Source organism: Tachysurus fulvidraco, chromosome 9 (genome assembly GCF_022655615.1).
Source record: "Tachysurus fulvidraco isolate hzauxx_2018 chromosome 9, HZAU_PFXX_2.0, whole genome shotgun sequence".
In the NCBI taxonomy this organism is placed as follows: Eukaryota; Metazoa; Chordata; class Actinopteri; order Siluriformes; family Bagridae; genus Tachysurus; species Tachysurus fulvidraco.
This window is the reverse complement of record NC_062526.1, coordinates 27,284,807-27,304,806: the sequence shown is the minus strand read 5'-3', so window position 1 is coordinate 27,304,806 and position 20,000 is coordinate 27,284,807. Positions and strand designations below refer to the sequence as shown.

Below are 20,000 nucleotides of genomic sequence, written 5' to 3'. Positions count from 1 at the left end.
CCGCCATGTTTAATCACGTGTCGAAGACGGAACTCGCAAAAGGACAAACGAAGCGCTGTAGAAAAGGCGTTGTGATATTTCCTCGTTTTTTATTCTTGCGCACTTTCGACTTAAACAGCGTCTAAAATACACAGAGTGATGTTTTGTAAAACAACACAAACTGGTGTTTACTCTGTATGTAAAAAATATGTGGTATTTATCCACGTTAAATGTGTCTGTTTAAGCTAGAAAACGCCAAGAGTGCAATAACGTGTTTTTCCCACAAGGTGTCGCTCGAGTCTAATATTTACACCGTCTCCATCATTGAATACATGAACTCCTTAAGGTTACAGCCTTAAGATCCCATGAGTGTAAATCACTGTTTTATTGACTATCACTGTGTGTGACAGTGTGTATTATTTATATCTGATTGTACTTTGTATGTTAAAGATCCTCATGACGGATATGTGATTAAAGGAAAATATTAAATTCCTGCTTATGTGATCCATCAGTGTGAAACATTCTTTAAATTAGCTTGCGATAATAAGGAGATTTTTCTCCCTCCCAACATCAGGTTTAAGAGACTATACAGAATAAATGAGCTTCACATAACCGCTGTAGGTGTCAGATGCCCCTTTTTCACCGAGGCAGTTCGAGTGCTGGTTCGGATCCTAATTTAAAACGAGTTCTTTCTTTTTCGACACCCAAAGCACCGGCTCTGAACCAGGAAAAGTAGTTCTTAAGTAGCACCAAAACATTCTGGTCTAGACGTAAGAACCGCTTGTGTCAGGGCCTGAGGGCGGGGTTACTGTGACCAACAAGACAAAAGAGAATGTCATTTGTACCATTTTTAAATCATTTTAATTCGCTGCGTTTGGATGCCAATGAAGGTTCACAAAAGCCATGAGCATTAACAGTAAAGCAACATCCGCCATTGTTGATGCGTTTGGGTTTGCCAATGCAGCGCTAAACAATGAGACACAAGACTTGGCTCTGTGGCTAGAAGTTCTTAGAAGGCTCGCCCGCACCCTCCAGTGTCACCCATATGAGGATGGGTTCCCCTTGAGTCCGGTTCCTCTCAAGGTTTCTTCCTTTACCAATTTAAGGGAGTTTTTCCTTGCCACTGCTGCCTGAGTCACCTCAGACTTTCTCAGATATCTAATATTAATCTTGATTTTGTTTATTATATTAATTCTTATTCCTTATGTTTACCTTCTGTTCCATGTTTATGTTCTGTAAAGCTGCTTTGAGACGATGTCTATTGTAAAAAGCGCTATACAATTAAAGTTCAATTGAATTGAAAGTTGAATAGGAGGAGCCTGATCAGGTCCGACTCCGCCCCCCGTCGAAGGGCTAATTGGGATTTTGTAAAGATTCCCACTGGGATATTTTGCGGAGTTTAGGACCTTGAAGAATAGTCTCCCGACAAACACACACACACACACACACACACACGCCTAGGCAGCATTCCACACTGAAGCCCCCGATGCTGCGCTCAGAGCTCCGGGATCCGCGCCGCTCCAAGGATGTTCCTACCGGATGTGGCCGCTCACTGCGCGCTCCTGTTCGGGTTCACCTGCCTGGCCGCTTTCGCTCACACTTCCCCGCATTTCTCAGGTAGGAACTGTTTCTTTACTCTCTCTCTCTCTCTCTCTCTCCCTCTCTCTCCCTCTCCCTCTCCCCCCTTCCTTCCATCACCAGCGTTTGTGCGACTTTTTATTATTCTTTACTGTCGGTGCGTTAAACAGTGCCACAGTGTCAGCAGTTACTCCTCCGGTTTGTTCACCTTGTCTGTGCTTTTTAATGATGCAGATGTTTAAATTCATCTGCTGTAAACTTTAATGTGGAGTTTTAAGAGGGTTTAAATAGCAAAACAATTCTTACCATTAAATAAATAAAGTTCCCAGAAATTACGCAGCGTCTCACCGTCAATGGCGCGTGTTTTCTTTGCGCATTAGGTATCTGTTACCTGGCCGAGGTGCGTGTGGTGTCACTTTTTAATGGGGTTTTTATAAGTGGTTATTAAACTCCAGGGTAGTTTTTTTTTAAAGGTGTAAACACGTTTGTAGGCTAATGATACGTTACAAACACGTTGCTTTTGCGGGCACACTTTTGGGTTCCTCGTGGAGAACCTGCAAGTGCCCTGAATCCTGAGGTGCTAATTACTAATGAGCTCATTAACAGAGGTGAATCAAGTGTGCTGGTGGCTTCTACAGGACCAGAGCTTTAAAGGTAAAACGGGTTTATGGGAGAGAGAGAGAGAGAGAGAGAGAGAGAGAGAGAGAGAGAGAGAGAGGAGTGTTGGCGCACGGAGACGTGTTCAAGCACTGAAACCTGTCCTGGATGTTTATGGTACTTTAAACACCATGCTTCTGAAGTACTCTGACTTCGCACACTAAAACACAAAGTATGGGTTATTTATTAGCCCATGAGCTCAGTCAAGTGTGTTTGGTATGCAAATGTGCAGGACAAGTCTGCTCTGTGATCAGGATTAAGGAACGGACCATTTACATAAGCATGTAAACCTCTCTAGGTTCATTAGTTCCTGATTACACACGAGGAAGTGAAACTGTAACAGAAATCAGGTTGGGAAATGCAGATCAGGTGGATCGATGTCCAAATGTGTCATCAGTTTGGTCTCTGCTCTGATTTTGTCGATAAAAATCACACACTGTAAATTATTTATTTGAGGTTGTCGATCTTGGCAGCGATGCGAACAAACACAACTGGGAGAAAAAATAACAAAACATGTTGATGGAAATAAAACTGTCTTTACTTTGTTTCTTTGTTTTCAGTGTCAGGACATAACGGAACATGGTGATGGGTGCGTCCCAAAACCTGTATATTTGCATGCTGTTCTACACTCTATTGTAATATAAAGTGCAGAAAACTCTAAGATCACGACGAAGTGCAATTCAAGTACCTGGATGATGCGTTTATATAAAAACAAGTGTGAATGTTGGACACTTCATGCACTCATGAAGCTGAAAAGGGGGGAAATGTTTTCAAGACTGCTGAAGACAAGCCAGGGGACAAGATTAGCTCACATTGTGTGATTTATTTTATGTTATCTTTTTATGTGCATTTGACATCATTCGCTATCGACTAGGAAACAGCTGCTGCTTCCTTTTCCTGTCGTTTGAGGCGATACGACCCTACTAACATTCATACGCTAGTTGCTAGTCTAAATGGTGCACAGTGTAAGTGTGTGTCGTGATTAATTCAAGGTTCTTTATCGTATGATCGGACAAGAAGAACAAAGTAGAATTCTGTGAACGTTTCAGCAGGTTCGTCTCGTCGGGTGCGATTGGCATTAATCTTAAAACGAGGGCAGAAAAATAGTCAGATTGTGTTTAACCCTGGGGGGTTTTAATGGTTAGCACGTTTGCAGGGTTGGGGGTTCGATTCCACCTTCGCCTTGTGTGTGTGGAGTTTGCATGTTCTCCCCGTGCCTCGGGGGTTTCCTCCGGGTACTCTGGTTTCCTCCCCCGGTCCAAAGACATGCATGGTAGGTTGATTGGTATCTCTATAAAATTGTCCATAGTGTGTGAGTGTGTGAGTGAATGAGAGTGTGTGTGTGCCCTGTGATGGGTTGGCACTCCGTCCAGGGTGTATCCTGCCTCGATGCCTGATGACGCCTGAGATAGGCACAGGCTCCACGTGACCCGAGAAGTTCAGATAAGCGGTAGAAGATGAGTGAGAGAGAGAGTGTTTAACCCTAACCTTAACCCACACAGTCAGGATCAAATCCCACCTGAGAACGAACACTGTGAAAAGTGATGTCTGATCAGAAAGGCTTCAGCATGTACTGAACGTCCTGTAAACAAACTCTGTACTGTTAGTCCTGACTGTTCCACACCTGTATACAGTAATGATTTCTAACCCTATCCGATGTCCCGTGTCCCCTAGAGGATGACTGGGTTAAAGCTCCTTCCTCGTAGGGACACCGTCATTCTGTGAGCTGTGAGGGAGGAATGAGTAATGCAGATAACAGTTGAAGAGCAGAAATGGTGTGTTAGAGGTGTTGAGTGTGTGTGTGTGTGTGTGTGTGTGTGTGTGTGTGTGTGTGTGTGTGTGTGTGAAAGCTCTCGGTTCTGAGCTGCGTCCTCAGTTAAGCAGTAAAGTGTTACAGAGGCTCAGAGTCAGCTGTAAAGACTCCTAATGCACATGTGGATTAGTGAATACGGCTGGGATTTAATGAGAGGGTGTGTGTGTGTGTGTGTGTGTGTGTGTGTGTGTGTGTCAGTAGTGGAATATACCATCTCAGCATATCTGCTGTTTTTTCTACACCGAATATAAACGTTCCTTCTTATCGTCTGTCGCCACAGTTAGATTCTGGTTTTGCTGGTTGTCAATAAACAAAATGTAAATTTGGCCCAAACTCTGAAAACACATGGCTTTGCCATTGCTAATTAGCTAAGTTCGCTAATTAGCAATGATATCTTGTGCTAAAAAAACAAACAAAATTAGTAATGTTAACCAGAACCAGGTCAGGAAAAAGTTTAGTAGGTTAGCTTGCAGTTATCTCGCGTCCTTCTGCTTTCATCTTTACGTCTTTTCGATGTTTAAGACTTGGAAATGGTTTCTGTGGTATTTTGGCGGTCTCTCCCCTGCGTTCATGGCCAGGTTTGAACCTGTGAAGTGTTGTTATTCTGGCGCCAGAACATTAAACACAAACGCTGTAAGATTCAAACATGTTCATGCTTTTAGCTGCATCCAGTTAGCATAAATTTACCTCAGGAGGTCATTGCTCAGAAGCGTAGCATGCTAAGCAGAATATCTTCCGGCACTTTAAGCTGTTGTATGAATTACTGAATGAGCGATGATCCTGTTTCCTGTTCTGAGTCTTGACTTCATTCATTGCTGATTTTCTCCTTCTGCTCTGAGGAAAGTTTCGCCTTCACGTGTCGACTCGAGGTGGTTCAAACTGGAAACCGTGCCCTCAAGATAAGAGACGTCTGCGTGATTGGCAGGTGCTGGCACTGGGTTGCCGATGGAGACATAACATGTCACTGTGTGTGTGAGAGTGTGTGTGTGTGTGTGTGTGAGTGTGTGTGTGTGTGTGTGTGAGTGTGTGTGTGTGTGTGTGTGAGAGTGTGTGTGTGTGTGTGAGAGTGTGTGTGTGTGTGAGAGTGTGTGTGTGTGTGAGAGTGTGTGTGTGTGTGAGAGTGTGTGTGTGTGTGTGAGTGTGTGTGTGTGTGAGTGTGTGTGTGTGTGAGAGAGTGTGGTGTGTGCGCGCGTGTGTGTGTGCGCGCGTGTGTATGTGCGCGGTGGTGTGTGCGCGCGTGTGTGTGTGAGAGAGTGTGTGTGTGAGAGAGTGTGTGTGTGAGAGAGTGTGAGTGTGTGTGTGTGTGTGTGTGAGAGTGAGAGTGTGTGTGAGAGAGTGTGAGTCAAACAAACTGTATTACGACAAGCCAAACCAAAGCGAGATCTGGAACAGTACAGCACATGACCTTCTGTAGCAGATCCCGTGCTGTGGCTTGTTGCAGCCGCTCGCTGGCGTTTATGTAAATGATTTAGCTGAAGATTTTATAGCCGTTCTTATTTCATTTCCTGTCTCTGCTCCGATCGGTGAAGCTGTGCTGAAGACATGCCGCTTAAACATTACGAGGACGGAGACGTCCGTGTTTTCACTCTTTACCTTAAGTTCACTCTTTAAGTGCGAGTTTTTCTAACTGGACTTTTATAGATGCCTTTGTTTGTTTTTTTAAATGTGCCACTTGATCAGGTGTGTGATTGGTCGTCTGTCTTGTCCATCAAACTGTCTCTTTTTATGAAAATGGGAGGTGCTTGGCTGAGTTTATTGCAGAAATGTAGCGGACCCTGCCCTTATCCTGACTGACTAGGGCTCATTGTGTGTGTGTGTGTGTGTGTGTGTGTGTGTGTGTGTGTGTGTGTGTGTGTGTGTGTGTGTGTGTGTGTGTGTGTGTTTTAAGGCTGGACCCACCAGGGTGCTACAGTGAAAGCCGAGGTTCCCTTTAGCTGTTCAATAGGATGTGTGGCTGTTAAAGGGTCAGAAGGTCAACTGAGGTCAAACCATTTCTAAGCATCCCAAGCATCCCACCCCCACAAATGACTTCTTTATCTCTCTCTCGTGCTCTCTCTCTCTCTTTCTCTTTCTCTCTCTCGGGGATATAAAATGATGTGTACAAAGACAAAGCCCGAGCTGTGTTATAATTACCCCATGTTCTCACACGGACAGTAATAACGGTGTGAGTCCAGACTATAGAGGGAAGAATTTTTTTTTTTGAACAAAAATCACATCAAGATGCTCGCAAATTTTGTCACGGCTGTAACGACCCTGTAAAAGAGTCCAGTTACCGTTTAATCGACATTATAAACTTTTTTTTAACAAGAACCAAGAAGGAAAATGAAACAAATAAAATTAAATAAAAAAAAAAAAGTTTAGAAAAACACTGATCTCAATATCAGAGTTAAAGTAAAGAAAATGGAGAGCAGAAGAGTGCAGGAGCTCAGAAGTGCCAAGACTCAAGCAGGACAAGGAAGGAAGGGTGTGTGTGTGTGTGTGTGTGTGTGTGTGTGTGTTATGGCAAGTTCCGGAGGTGGAACCCGATACTCGTGCCTTCTGTCCGCATGAGAAACCCCTCCGTCACCCCTCCTTGTTCTGTGCCCCCTCACCCCTACACACTCTTTCTTCTTTCTGTCTCTGACACACACACACACACACACCGTACCAGTGAAGGAGCTTGTGAACCTTTTCAGGACACGGGTTGTTGTGTTTGCCAGACAATCTTTTACATAATCTGAGCTGCTGCTGTATTTTTTTTTTTTTACACAATTGTTTTCATTTTCATTTTGTTTAATCTGATTATGTAATAAATCTGGCTGGAAAATCAGATGTCGATTTTTAAAAAAACAAAAAAACAAACAGCTGTGGTGTGAGATTTATAACCTGTATTTTTAATGTGTAGCAGCTAATAAAATGTCTTAGCGTTAATAATAGTCAGCTCACACTCTGGTCACTAGAAATAATCTGGGGTTTTTTCTTAGATCACTAAACTTTTAATTTCCATTATTTTATTTTTTTCATTTCTAACAAATAAAAATGAACTAAGAATCATCCTTAACTTGAAATTCATACCCAAACCAATCAAATCATTCTCAGCCAAGTCAGAACTCCCTCTGAGGCCATCCGTAAAAAGATTTTGGTTTGCTGGAACAGGAAGAAAAAAAAAAAGGTTCGGTAGGTCTATTTTTTTTTTTTTTCAAGTTTCAATGTAAAAAAAAAAAAAAAAGTACAATTTTGGTGATGACGTACAGTAGGTATGACTTTAAACAAATTAGCATATCGTGACGTCACTGACTGGGTCTTTAATCCGTGCCTTCGGGCGCATCATCGCAAACCTTATTTTGACGCTGGACAGATTTTCCAGACCTTCGTGCCAAGTTAAAGCGTGTCGAGCTGTTTTAATGCATTGTTTAGATGGATTATGGTTCGAACGGTGACCGCGAACATTTTTTTTTTTACTGAACCGTTGTCTGTCTCTGACAGTGAATGTCCGAATGAGACGAAGCGAATGCACAGGCCACAGTGTGACATCCGGGAACCGATAGTGTAAATATAGATGACGTCACGGGTTTTTACTTAAAAGAAAGAACGTAGCCTTCGTTTGTATGAAGGCCAATTTACATATTTACAATACTTACTAAAATATAATGAATATTATTTTACTGCTTTTGTATTAGTTGCTTGAAGAGTAAAATAAAAAAAAATGTTCGGTCTTAACGCAAATTTACAACCGGCAAGTCGGTCGGACTTAAAGCAAAAAAAAAAAAAGAGTCGGTCCTAAATTGACGGTCGGTCGGGTTATGGCACACAAGTATATTTTTAAGGATGGCCTGATTTTACGAACTTTATGCTATCCGCTAGGTAGCATATTAGCTAACAGACCTGTCAAGCTAATAGATCGTTAGGAGGAATTTTCTTTCCCTTTCGGAGTCATTTTCCATTTCGTCTACTAAAATATTTAGTTGTTTCTCTTGAGCTCTGTCAGACTTAGCTGCGCTTGTTTACTTAGCTTTTATGCTAACCGTTAATAGAGTATATTAGCTAGCATGCATTTTAATTAGCTGCTGTATAGGAAACAAATCCCTCAAATCAAATGTGTAGCTGCATCTCCTCTGTTTTATTTATTATTTATTTAGTTATACGTGTGTGTTATTTATAACCTTCACTTTACTTTGCTTTAAATTTTACTTCGTGGAAAGTCCGTAAGTTTCAATCCTGAGTTTTAGTGGATGATTTCATACAACATGAAAAAGCTGCTCACACGAATGACATCATTTTCCCCACTTTGTGCGATTTACGAGTCGAATGCACACACACACACACACACACACACACACACACACACACACACACACACACACACAGGGCTGGCAGGTGAGTTCTGTCTGAGCGGATCCTGTTGACTCATTGTTTTGTCTGTAGCGGTGTGTTGTCTGTCTGGAGTGTTGGGCGTCCAAACACCTTTCATAACCGCACACACACACAGCTCGGGTCGCGTCCTCATCCTACACACCTTTTGCCCCCTTTTTTCTGGCTCTACAGTCAGAGCTGTAACCTTTTAATCTTTAAATCTAAATATTTAACACGCTTGTAAAAAAAAAAAAAACTGTCCAGCGTCTTTGAAAAGCCACAAAGCCACGAGAGTAAATCGTCCTGTACTCATTTATTATTTAAAACATACACTGCACTTTTCTTCTGCCTCTGTGTCAAAAAGAGTTTCTCAATGTCTTTTGTGTTTATATTTAAAATGACCTGTGTGTTGTACTTATTGACTAGGGATTAGCGTAAAAGATACGTTAGCTAGCATGCTGTTAACTACTGTACTCGGAGACATGGATGAGATCAAATATCATTCCATCTGTGTAGAAGACGGGAAAATGTGAGGAGTCAGTACTGTACAGTTGTACTGACAGCTGAGGGACTGTGTGTGTGTGTGTGTGTGTGTGTGTGAACATTCCTCAGTGACAGTCCATGTATACAACACTAATGGAGGAGAAAAATCCTTTATTATCTTCACCTCCGACTCTCGTTTTTCCCTCTTGTTTTTCTTTCTCAGGTGAACGATGTGGGAGTTGATTTTTTTTTTTTTTTTTTTCTTTTCAAAAAGGTGAAAAAAGATGGATAGATAGATGGACACCCACATGAATAAAGACTAGAGAGAGGGAGGAACAGTACAACAGACAGAGAGCAGAAAAACAGAAGGGTGGATGAATAAATGGACAGGAATGGACAAAAGACAGAAGGAGACAGACGGAGATGCACACAGACGGACGGACAGACGGAGACGCACACAGAGACACAGATAATAATAATAACCTTTATTTTCTATAGCGCCTTTAAAAGAACATCTCAAAGTGCTTTCCAAAAGCAAAATAAAAACAAGAAAAATACTGTACAGACATAATATAAAGATTAAAATTAAAACAACAAAATAGACTATAAAATAAGCACTAAGTAAAATTACAAATTAGTCAAATTAAAAGCTACCCTAAAAAATGAATTTTAAGTTGAGATTTAAAAGTACCAAGAGATGTCGCTTGCCTGATCTCAGTTAGTAAAGACTTCCACAGTTTTGGAGCTAGTGAAGAGAAGGCCCGATCTCCCATCGATTTTAAACGAGTTAAAGGTACAGTTAAAAGACCAGTTTCAGAAGAACGAAGGTCACGAGATGGAATATAAGGAATTAAAAGCTCAGTCAGATATTGAGGAGCCAACCCATGTAAGGCCTTGTAGGTGAGCATCAGAATCTTAAAATCAACCCTAAACCTAACGGGGAGCCAATGCAAGGACTCCAGAACAGGAGTAATGTGATCTTTTGACTTAGTTCTAGTGAGTATTCTCGCCGCTGAATTTTGCACTACCTGTAATTTGTTTAGGGTAGCTTTAGACATAGCAGCCAACATGGCATTGCAGTAATCAATACGGGAAAACACGAAAGAGTCGATCAGTCTCTCAGCAACAGAAAATGACAGCATCGGACGCAATCTGGCAATATTTCTGAGATGGAGGAATGCGGTTTTAACCGTATTTTGGATTTGTGGGTCAAATGTTAAATTGGCATCGAAAATTACCCCTAAATTCCTCAATTTTGTTTGAAATTCAACATTTGAACCATCAAGAGTTAGCTTGACTGACCCGGCTTTGCGTAGTTGGTGGGGAGAGCCAACAAACATAGTCTGACTTTTCACTGTTAAGACAAAGAAAATTTTCTGTCATTCATACTTTCATCTTAGAAATGCATTCAGAAAGGAAAACGACAGGCACAGTTTCATTAGGTTTAAAATGAATATTTATCTGAGTATCATCTGCATAACAATGAAATTTTAGACCAAGTGATCTCAAAAGCTGTCCAACATAACATAAATAATAAATATTAAACATAAATAAACATAATAATAATAAACATAAAACATAATAAACATAAATATTAAAAAGCAGAGGGCCCAAGATTGATCCCTGAGGCACCCCAGATTGAACCACGTTAACCTCCGATCTAAATCCACCCATGGCAACAAACTGCTTCCGATCATTGATGTAGGACTTGAACCAATCTAAAACGGTATCGGTGACACCAAAAACCGTTTCAAGCCGAGTAATTAAAACTGAATGATCAACAGTGTCAAATGCGGCACTGAGATCAAGAAGGATCAAAACTGAAAGTCAGCCTGAATCTGAAGCAGTTAACAAGTCATTAGTAACCCTGACCAGGGCAGTTTCTGTACTATGGAATTTACGAAAGCCCGATTCACAGACAGACAGATGCACAGACAGAGATGCACAGACAGACAGACGGAGACGCATACAGACAGACAGACACAGACAGACAGAGATGCACACGGACAGACAGAGATGCACACAGACAGACAGAGATGCACACAGACAGACAGCCAGAGATGCACAGACAGACAGACAGCCAGAGACACGCACACAGACAGACAGACAGAGACACGCACACAGACAGACAGACGGAGATGCATACAGACACTCAGACAGACAGACAGAGACACACACAGACAGACGGAGACACACACAGACACGACAAGACGGACAGACAGTAGTGTGTGAATGAGTGGCTGAGACTCATGCAGTGTCTCTACAAGTGTGTTTTGTGAAATTATCTTTTCATCTGCTCACCCCCCCCCCCCCTCTCTCTGAGGGTGATGTTGTTTTTGATGATCTCTGTATTAGTTTAATTAGCTCTTACACACACACCCACACTGCAGGTATGAACAGCTCTGGCTTTGATTGACGCGACTCTGTGCACAACATATTGCAGGAATTTCCCCTTAAAGGGACGGTGCGACTGAAACGTCACATGGCGTCGTTGCGCTAAACGCAGATGATTATCTGAGGCGTCTAACGGTGTGAAGATGGCGTCTAGCTGTATGAACATGGCTTCATTATTCATCTCAGTTCATTATTTAATTTCTTAGTTTAGCGGTGACGTTCGCCTCGTAGCTGCAGCTCAAAACAAGCTGTTGTTGTTTTGTGATCCCTCAGATTTGTCCGATACACAGATTTGCAGCAGCAGCCAGACACTATACACACACACACACACACACACACACAGCCTATGTTTTCAGAACAGTTCTGCTCATGTTTAAACTGAGAACTTTACAGGAAACAGTTCTGGAGCCCTTTATAAGAGACACTTATGATTACAAGCGTTTTTGTGGTTTGTTTGTGAGAATCAGAAGCTTTTTATAGTTGAAAAATGTTTTTAGGACACTTGGGAGACACAGGACACTTGGGAGACACAGGACACTGGGAGACACAGGACACTTAGGACACTGGGAGACACAGGACACTGGGAGACACAGCTAGTTTTTCCTTCTTACCCAGAATCCTCTTCTGGTGTTTGATTTGCAGTCTAATGAACTTCTTTTCTCTGTTATTTTCTCCTTTTAGCTGAAATGTTTTAGTCCATGTTTCAGACTCGGTAGTCTTCTGCAGACAAGGAGCCGTCGTGGGCGGAGCTTAAAGAACTGAACACTGTTAATTAGGCACAAGCTTTGTCAGAGTAACAGCTCACTCATTTACCTCTTTAGCACTTTTATTATGACGTCACACTAAAATAACTTTCTCCGCAGTCTTAACACGTACCGGAAATTGGAAAGTGTGTGTTAGTGTGTGTGTGTGTGTGTTTTTACTCTTGCACTTGTGCAGCTGCTTAAAATAGCCGCTGACGGTTCTCTATCTGTGACTCTGATGGCAGCCACACCAAAGAACAGAATCTGACCACAATCCAGCTCTTTACACACACACACACACACACACCATCTGTCAGTAAAACACACACCCGCACACTGAGTTTGAGTGTAATTGGAGAGGGGTTTGTGGTTGTGGTTACGACTCTAATAGCTGGTAAGTGGTATGTGATGGTTGGGTTTGTCCAGTAAACACTTAATCCTCTCTGTCACAATCAGTCTCCATCATTCTCTCTCTCTCTCTCTCTCTCTCTCTCTCACTGTCTAACTCTCTCTCTCTCTCACTGTCTAACTCTCTCTAACTCTCTCTCTGTTTCTGTCTCTAACTCTCTCTCTCTCTCTGCGGCTGCTGCACTGTCCTTTCTTCATCCACCTGGCTCCCATAGTTAGAGGTCAATGGTCAATCCTATTAGAGACGATGCTACACACACACGCACGCACACACACACACACACACATCATGGACTGAATTAAAGCAGGTTGTTGAACAGGAAGTTAATTCCAGTCACATGACTAAATCCTAAAGTCATGGGAAATTTCCTGGTCCTCTTAAACCTTCTCATGAGCTCCAGTGAATCTTCATAAAAATGTGTTTTAAAAAGAAACTTCTGGATTTATTTCTCTCTCTCAGACACACACACACACACACACACACATAAACACACTGACAATGATGGAGTGGAATTTAGTGAAACCAACTCTCATTTATTTCAGTCCCAGGCTTTTAATATATAAATATACTCTGTGTGTGAATAAATTTAATATACTCTGTGGGTGTGTGTGTGTGTGTTTTTGTGTGCCACACCAGGGTGTGGACCAATTCAGTGTGGGGTTTAAAACCTTAGTTGAGGTTCAGTCTGGTGTGTGTGTGTGTGTGTGTGTGTGTGTTTTGTGTCCTAAGCTTTAGCCTCTTAATGACTGTAATTCACTAAGTTACAGGAAGTGAGAGTTTAGCGTCTCTGTGCTGAGCTACACAGTTATGAGCTGTGCTGATGAGTTCTGCAGAGGAGGTCTGAATAAATACCCCTGCTGTACACTCCCCCTTAGCCCTACATGCCCTCTCTTCACCTTACAGGCGTAGACTCAAGTGTGTTCAGTCTCAGTGAAGGAGGCGTGGCCTGTGGGTGCTGAGTCTCAGTGAAGGAGGCGTGGCCTCTGGGTGCTGAGTCTCAGTGAAGGAGGCGTGGCCTCTGGGTGCTGAGTCTCAGTGAAGGAGGCGTGGCCTCTGGGTGCTGAGTCTCAGTGAAGGAGGCGTGGCCTCTGGGTGCTGAGTCTCAGTGAAGGAGGCGTGGCCTCTGGGTGCTGAGTCTCAGTGAAGGAGGCGTGGCCTTTGGGTGTATTTTAGAAGCCGAATAGTAATATTCCAGGGATTGAATATTACAGGCTTTAGGAAATGCTGCTGTCTTTAAAAAAAGAGGAGGATTCAGATACGATTAAATCAGTTTAAGTGTAAACAAACGCACCATCAGATAAACCGAGGAAAGGAGGAATTTTTCCCTGTGTACCTGCTGCACTAGCTTTCCCCTTTAGCTGGTATTTGATATGACAGTGAAGTGTGTGTGTGGGGGGGGGGCAGCTTTTCCTTTTGATATTTCTTAAACACACACACGCACATATTCACTGCCAAATCGATGGCTCCTGTGAAAGATGAGATGTCTCCTTCTCTACATTCCATCTGTCCTGTGTGTGTGTGTGTGTGTGTGTGTGTGTTGTGTGCCCACTTCTGCAGACCTGTGAGGAATTTACTCCTGAGGAATTTACTCCTTACCTTCTTGACCAATCACGGCACAGCATCATTTAAACTGAGGGGAAACCCCAGTGCAGGGTAGTTCCTTGCTGTAGATATATAAGAAAGGATCACATGACCTGTCACCTGATCAGAAGCCCGAGGCCCAGTGTGCATGTCTGAGCCATAATAAATAAGAATATGGGCGTGTCTTTGACTCCATATATGGAAGAAAGCACACTTTGGCATGGGTGTGCCATGAACCGCATAAATAGGATTGTGGGTGTGTCTATGTAAATGAGTTGTTAATGAAGCCTTCAGTCAGCAGTAGTGATGATGCAATATTACACATGAATACTGTGATCAGTGGCGTGACGACAAAATAGCTGTATTAAAGCACAGTAATGTGTCGGGTCAGGTGCCATGCAAATTCTGTGTGTGTGTGTGTGTGTGTGTGTGTGGTCCTGTCAAGTTCAATCACACACACACACACACACACGCACACAAAATGGAATGTTGTGGTGAATGCCAGAGAGTTTGTCCTGGTAATGAACTACTGGTTGAGCCGTGGTGCTGCATATAAACACACACACACTCTCTCTCTCTCACACACACACACACACACACACTCTGCTGATTTATTAGTCCTTTAATAAAACATGATCAGTCTGGAGTAATTTATTTTTGCTTCTCATCATTAATAACTGCAGACTCTAAAGCGTCACCTTTGTCAATTACCCCACAGAATTCCTGTGTCCGATTGGTCGAAAGGAAAGGCGTTTTCGTTTCCATAGTAACTGCTCATTGACAGAGGACACCACACTTGAAAGCTGTTGACATGGTAGAGTTTTCACTAAGGTGGAACAATGTTTATGTAACGCATGAAGAAGGCGTCCGCTGCGAAGCTTAAACACAGCGACGAGACCGGCTGAAGAAATGGGAGGTGTTTGTGTTTGTGAAACTCTCTGTGAGGCGTCGCTGTGTGTGTCTGTGCACCATAATGGGTGTAATCTTGTGAAAGTGTGAGGATCAGCAGTAAAGTCGTCCTGACATGCTCACAGACACGCTGAGGTCAGACTGAGCCAAACAAACATCACTGAACATCTACACACAGTCGTGAGGAAGGCACTAACACACATTCTGATGAGGACGAGGAAGGCACTAACACACATGCTGATGAGGACGAGGAGGGCACTAACACACACTGTGATGAGGACGAGGAGGGCACTAACACACACACGGTGATGAGGAGGGCACTAAAACACACACACGGTGATGAGGAGGGCACTAAAACACACACACGGTGATGAGGAGGGCACTAACACACACACACACACGGTGATGAGGAGGGCACTAACACACACACACACGGTGATGAGGAGGGCACTAACACACACACACACGGTGATGAGGAGGGCACTAACACACACACACACGGTGATGAGGAGGGCACTAACACACACACACACGGTGATGAGGAGGGCACTAACACACACACACACGGTGATGAGGAGGGCACTAACACACACACACACACACGGTGATGAGGAGGGCACTAACACACACACACGGTGATGAGGAGGGCACTAACACACACACACACGGTGATGAGGAGGGCACTAACACACACACACACGGTGATGAGGAGGGCACTAACACACACACACACGGTGATGAGGAGGGCACTAACACACACACACGCGGTGATGAGGAGGGCACTCACACACACACGCGCGGTGATGAGGAGGGCACTAACACACACACACGCGGTGATGAGGAGGGCACTAACACACACACACGCGGTGATGAGGAGGGCACTAACACACACACACGCGGTGATGAGGAGGGCACTAACACACACACACGCGGTGATGAGGAGGGCACTAACACACACACACGCGGTGATGAGGAGGGCACTAACACACACACACGCGGTGATGAGGAGGGCACTAACACACACACACACGGTGATGAGGAGGGCACTAACACACACACACGCGGTGATGAGGAGGGCACTAACACACACACGCGGTGATGAGGAGGGCACTAACACACACACACGCGGTGATGAGGAGGGCACTAACACACACACACACGGTGATGAGGAGGGCACTAACACACACGGTGACGAGGAGGGCACTAACACACACACACACGGTGACGAGGAGGGCACTAACACACACACACGGTGATGAGGAGGGCACTAACACACACACACACACACGGTGATGAGGAGGGCACTAACACACACACACACGGTGATGAGGAGGGCACTAACACACACACACACGGTGATGAGGAGGGCACTAACACACACACACACAGTGATGAGGAGGGCACTAACACACACACACACACACGGTGATGAGGAGGGCACTAACACACACACACACGGTGATGAGGAGGGCACTAACACACACACACGGTGATGAGGAGGGCACTAACACACACACACACACACACAGTGATGAGGAGGGCACTAACACACACACACACGGTGATGAGGAGGGCACTAACACACACACACACACACACACGGTGATGAGGAGGGCACTAACACACACACACACGGTGATGAGGAGGGCACTAACACACACACACACGGTGATGAGGAGGGCACTAACACACACGGTGACGAGGAGGGCACTAACACACACACACACACGGTGATGAGGAGGGCACTAACACACACACACACACTGTGATGAGGAGGGCACTAACACACACTGTGACGAGGAGGGCACTAACACACACACACGCGTTGATGAGGTGGGCACTATCTCACACACACACACACACACACGGTGATGAGGAGGGCACTAACACACACACACACGGTGATGAGGAGGGCACTAACTAACACACACACTGTGATGAGGAGGGCACTAACACACACACACGGTGATGAGGAGGGCACTAGCACACACACACACACGGTGATGAGGAGGGCACTAGCACACACACACACACGGTGATGAGGAGGGCACTAACACACACACACGGTGATGAGGAGGGCACTAACACACACACACGGTGATGAGGAGGGCACTAACACACACACACGGTGATGAGGAGGGCACTAACACACACACACGGTGATGAGGAGGGCACTAACACACACACACACGGTGACGAGGAGGGCACTCACACACACACACGGTGACGAGGAGGGCACTAACACACACGCACTGTGACGAGGAGGGCACTAACACACACGCGCGGTGATGAGGAGGGCACTAACACACACGCACTGTGACGAGGAGGGCACTAACACACACACACACTGTGACGAGGAGGGCACTAACACACACGCGCGGTGATGAGGAGGGCACTAACACACACACACACACTGTGACGAGGAGGGCACTAACACACACACGCGGTGATGAGGAGGGCACTAACACACACACACACTGTGACGAGGAGGGCACTAACACACACACACACACTGTGACGAGGAGGGCACTAACACACACACACACACTGTGACGAGGAGGGCACTAACACACACACGCGGTGATGAGGAGGGCACTAACACACACACACTGTGACGAGGAGGGCACTAACACACACACGCGGTGATGAGGAGGGCACTAACACACACACACACACTGTGATGAGGAGGGCACTAACACACACACACACACTGTGATGAGGAGGGCACTAACACACACACACACGGTGACGAGGAGGGCACTAACACACACACACGGTGATGAGGAGGGCACTAACACACACACACACACTGTGATGAGGAGGGCACTAACACACACTGTGACGAGGAGGGCACTAACACACACACACGCGTTGATGAGGTGGGCACTATCACACACACACACACACACGGTGATGAGGAGGGCACTAACACACACACACGGTGACGAGGAGGGCACTAACTAACACACACACTGTGATGAGGAGGGCACTAACACACACACACGGTGATGAGGAGGGCACTAGCACACACACACACACGGTGATGAGGAGGGCACTAACACACACACACGGTGATGAGGAGGGCACTAACACACACACACGGTGATGAGGAGGGCACTAACACACACACACGGTGATGAGGAGGGCACTAACACACACACACACGGTGATGAGGAGGGCACTAACACACACACACGGTGACGAGGAGGGCACTAACACACACGCACTGTGACGAGGAGGGCACTAACACACACGCGCGGTGATGAGGAGGGCACTAACACACACACGCACTGTGACGAGGAGGGCACTAACACACACACACACTGTGACGAGGAGGGCACTAACACACACGCGCGGTGATGAGGAGGGCACTAACACACACACACACACTGTGACGAGGAGGGCACTAACACACACACGCGGTGATGAGGAGGGCACTAACACACACACACACTGTGACGAGGAGGGCACTAACACACACACACACACTGTGACGAGGAGGGCACTAACACACACACACACTGTGACGAGGAGGGCACTAACACACACACGCGGTGATGAGGAGGGCACTAACACACACACACTGTGACGAGGAGGGCACTAACACACACACGCGGTGATGAGGAGGGCACTAACACACACACACACACTGTGATGAGGAGGGCACTAACACACACACACACACTGTGATGAGGAGGGCACTAACACACACACACACGGTGATGAGGAGGGCACTAACACAAACACACACACTGTGACGAGGAGGGCACTAACACACACACACACGGTGATGAGGAGGGCACTAACACAAACACACACACTGTGACGAGGAGGGCACTAACACACACACACACTGTGACGAGGAGGGCACTAACACACACACACGGTGATGAGGAGGGCACTAACACACACACGCGGTGATGAGGAGGGCACTAACACACACACACGGTGATGAGGAGGGCACTAACACACACACACGGTGATGAGGAGGGCACTAACACACACACACACGGTGATGAGGAGTCTCACTGTTGATTGTTTTCCTGTAGCTGCTCGTCCCTGAGCATTTTATTCCTCTTCACCTCGGCAGTTTATCCTCAATTACAGTTACATATTTATTATAAAGTCATTTTTATCCAGGTCTTATTTCAGATTTATTTATTTATTTCATCTAATTTGCTCCTCTTCATCTTTTTCTTTCTTTCTTTCTACCTTTCTCCTTTAAGGACTTAGCCTTTCCTCTACACACTTTCCTGGTGGTGATTGTGGTGCGTGTGCGTGCGTGTGCGTGCGCGCGTGCATGCGTGCGTGTGTGTGTGTGTGTGTGCATGCGTGTGTGTGTGTGAGATTGTGGCGTGTGTGTGTGTGTGTGTGTGTGCACACACGCCACAGGTAAATTTTTATTTAGGTTTTTTAGTAAATTAGGTTTAAGGTAAATTAGGTTTTAAATGAGAGATGAGGATGATGCTATTGGTATGTCGGTCTTTCTCAGATGGGCCCCACACACACACACACACACACACACACACACACACAGCATCATCCTCATCTCTCATTTAAAACCTAATTTACCTTAAATGGAGCGCACACACACACCCCACATACAGCCTGTTCAGACTTGCTCTCATTGTGTGTGTGTGTGTGTGTGTGTGTGTGTGTGTGTGTGTGTGTGTGTGTGTGTGTGTGTGTGTGTGTAAGAGAGAAAGGGAGAAAAACAGAGTAAGTGAGGGAGAGAGTGAGGGGGTGGGGGGTCTGTTGATTGAGGGACAGCATTATAAAGTCATACAGAAGCATTTAGTGGACAAACTCCGCCGTCGCTTTGTCCTGCACTTCCTGCCGTGGATGGACGAACAATAACACTGTAAACACACACACACACACACTATCACTGAAATGTTACTCAGCTCAACGTGTGTGTGTGTGTGTGTGTGTGTGTGTGTGTGTGTGTGTGTGTGTATCAACAAACAGTGGAGGTGGAGTAGATCAAATTTCTCGCTGTTTGTCTGTCAGGCTCCCTGACCTGTCTGTCTGTCTGGGAAATACCGCAATATGAATGTGGTTAGCCATAAGGGTCAGAAACAACCAGAATTATTAAACTGTGGGTTTAATAACTGTGTGTGTG

The 20,000-nt window shown here is 45.1% G+C and overlaps 2 protein-coding genes across 5 annotated transcripts in view; one reads left to right on the top strand and one right to left on the bottom strand.

Moving 5' to 3' along the window:
- mrpl19 (mitochondrial ribosomal protein L19) overlaps window positions 1–2,010 on the bottom strand; it is a 6,691-nt gene extending 4,681 nt beyond the window's left edge. Inside the window, exon 1 of one of the 2 annotated variants that reach the window (XM_027171151.2) lies at window positions 1,864–2,010. Coding sequence is in view for 1 of the 2 variants with exons in the window: in XM_027171150.2 (XP_027026951.1) it covers window positions 1–7 (7 nt within the window). In the remaining variant the exon portion in view is untranslated. Of the gene's footprint in view, window positions 90–1,863 lie in introns of those variants that run through there. The other variant, XM_027171150.2, reaches the window with a different exon arrangement.
- The window catches only part of LOC113658603 (protein eva-1 homolog C), a 43,401-nt gene continuing 24,775 nt past the window's right edge, over window positions 1,375–20,000 (top strand). For 2 of the 3 annotated variants that reach the window (XR_003444424.2, XM_027171130.2), the window contains exon 1: window positions 1,376–1,596. Coding sequence is in view for 2 of the 3 variants with exons in the window: in XM_027171130.2 (XP_027026931.1) it covers window positions 1,506–1,596 (91 nt within the window). In the remaining variant the exon portion in view is untranslated. Of the gene's footprint in view, window positions 1,597–20,000 lie in introns of all 3 variants that reach the window. The other variant, XM_027171131.2, reaches the window with a different exon arrangement.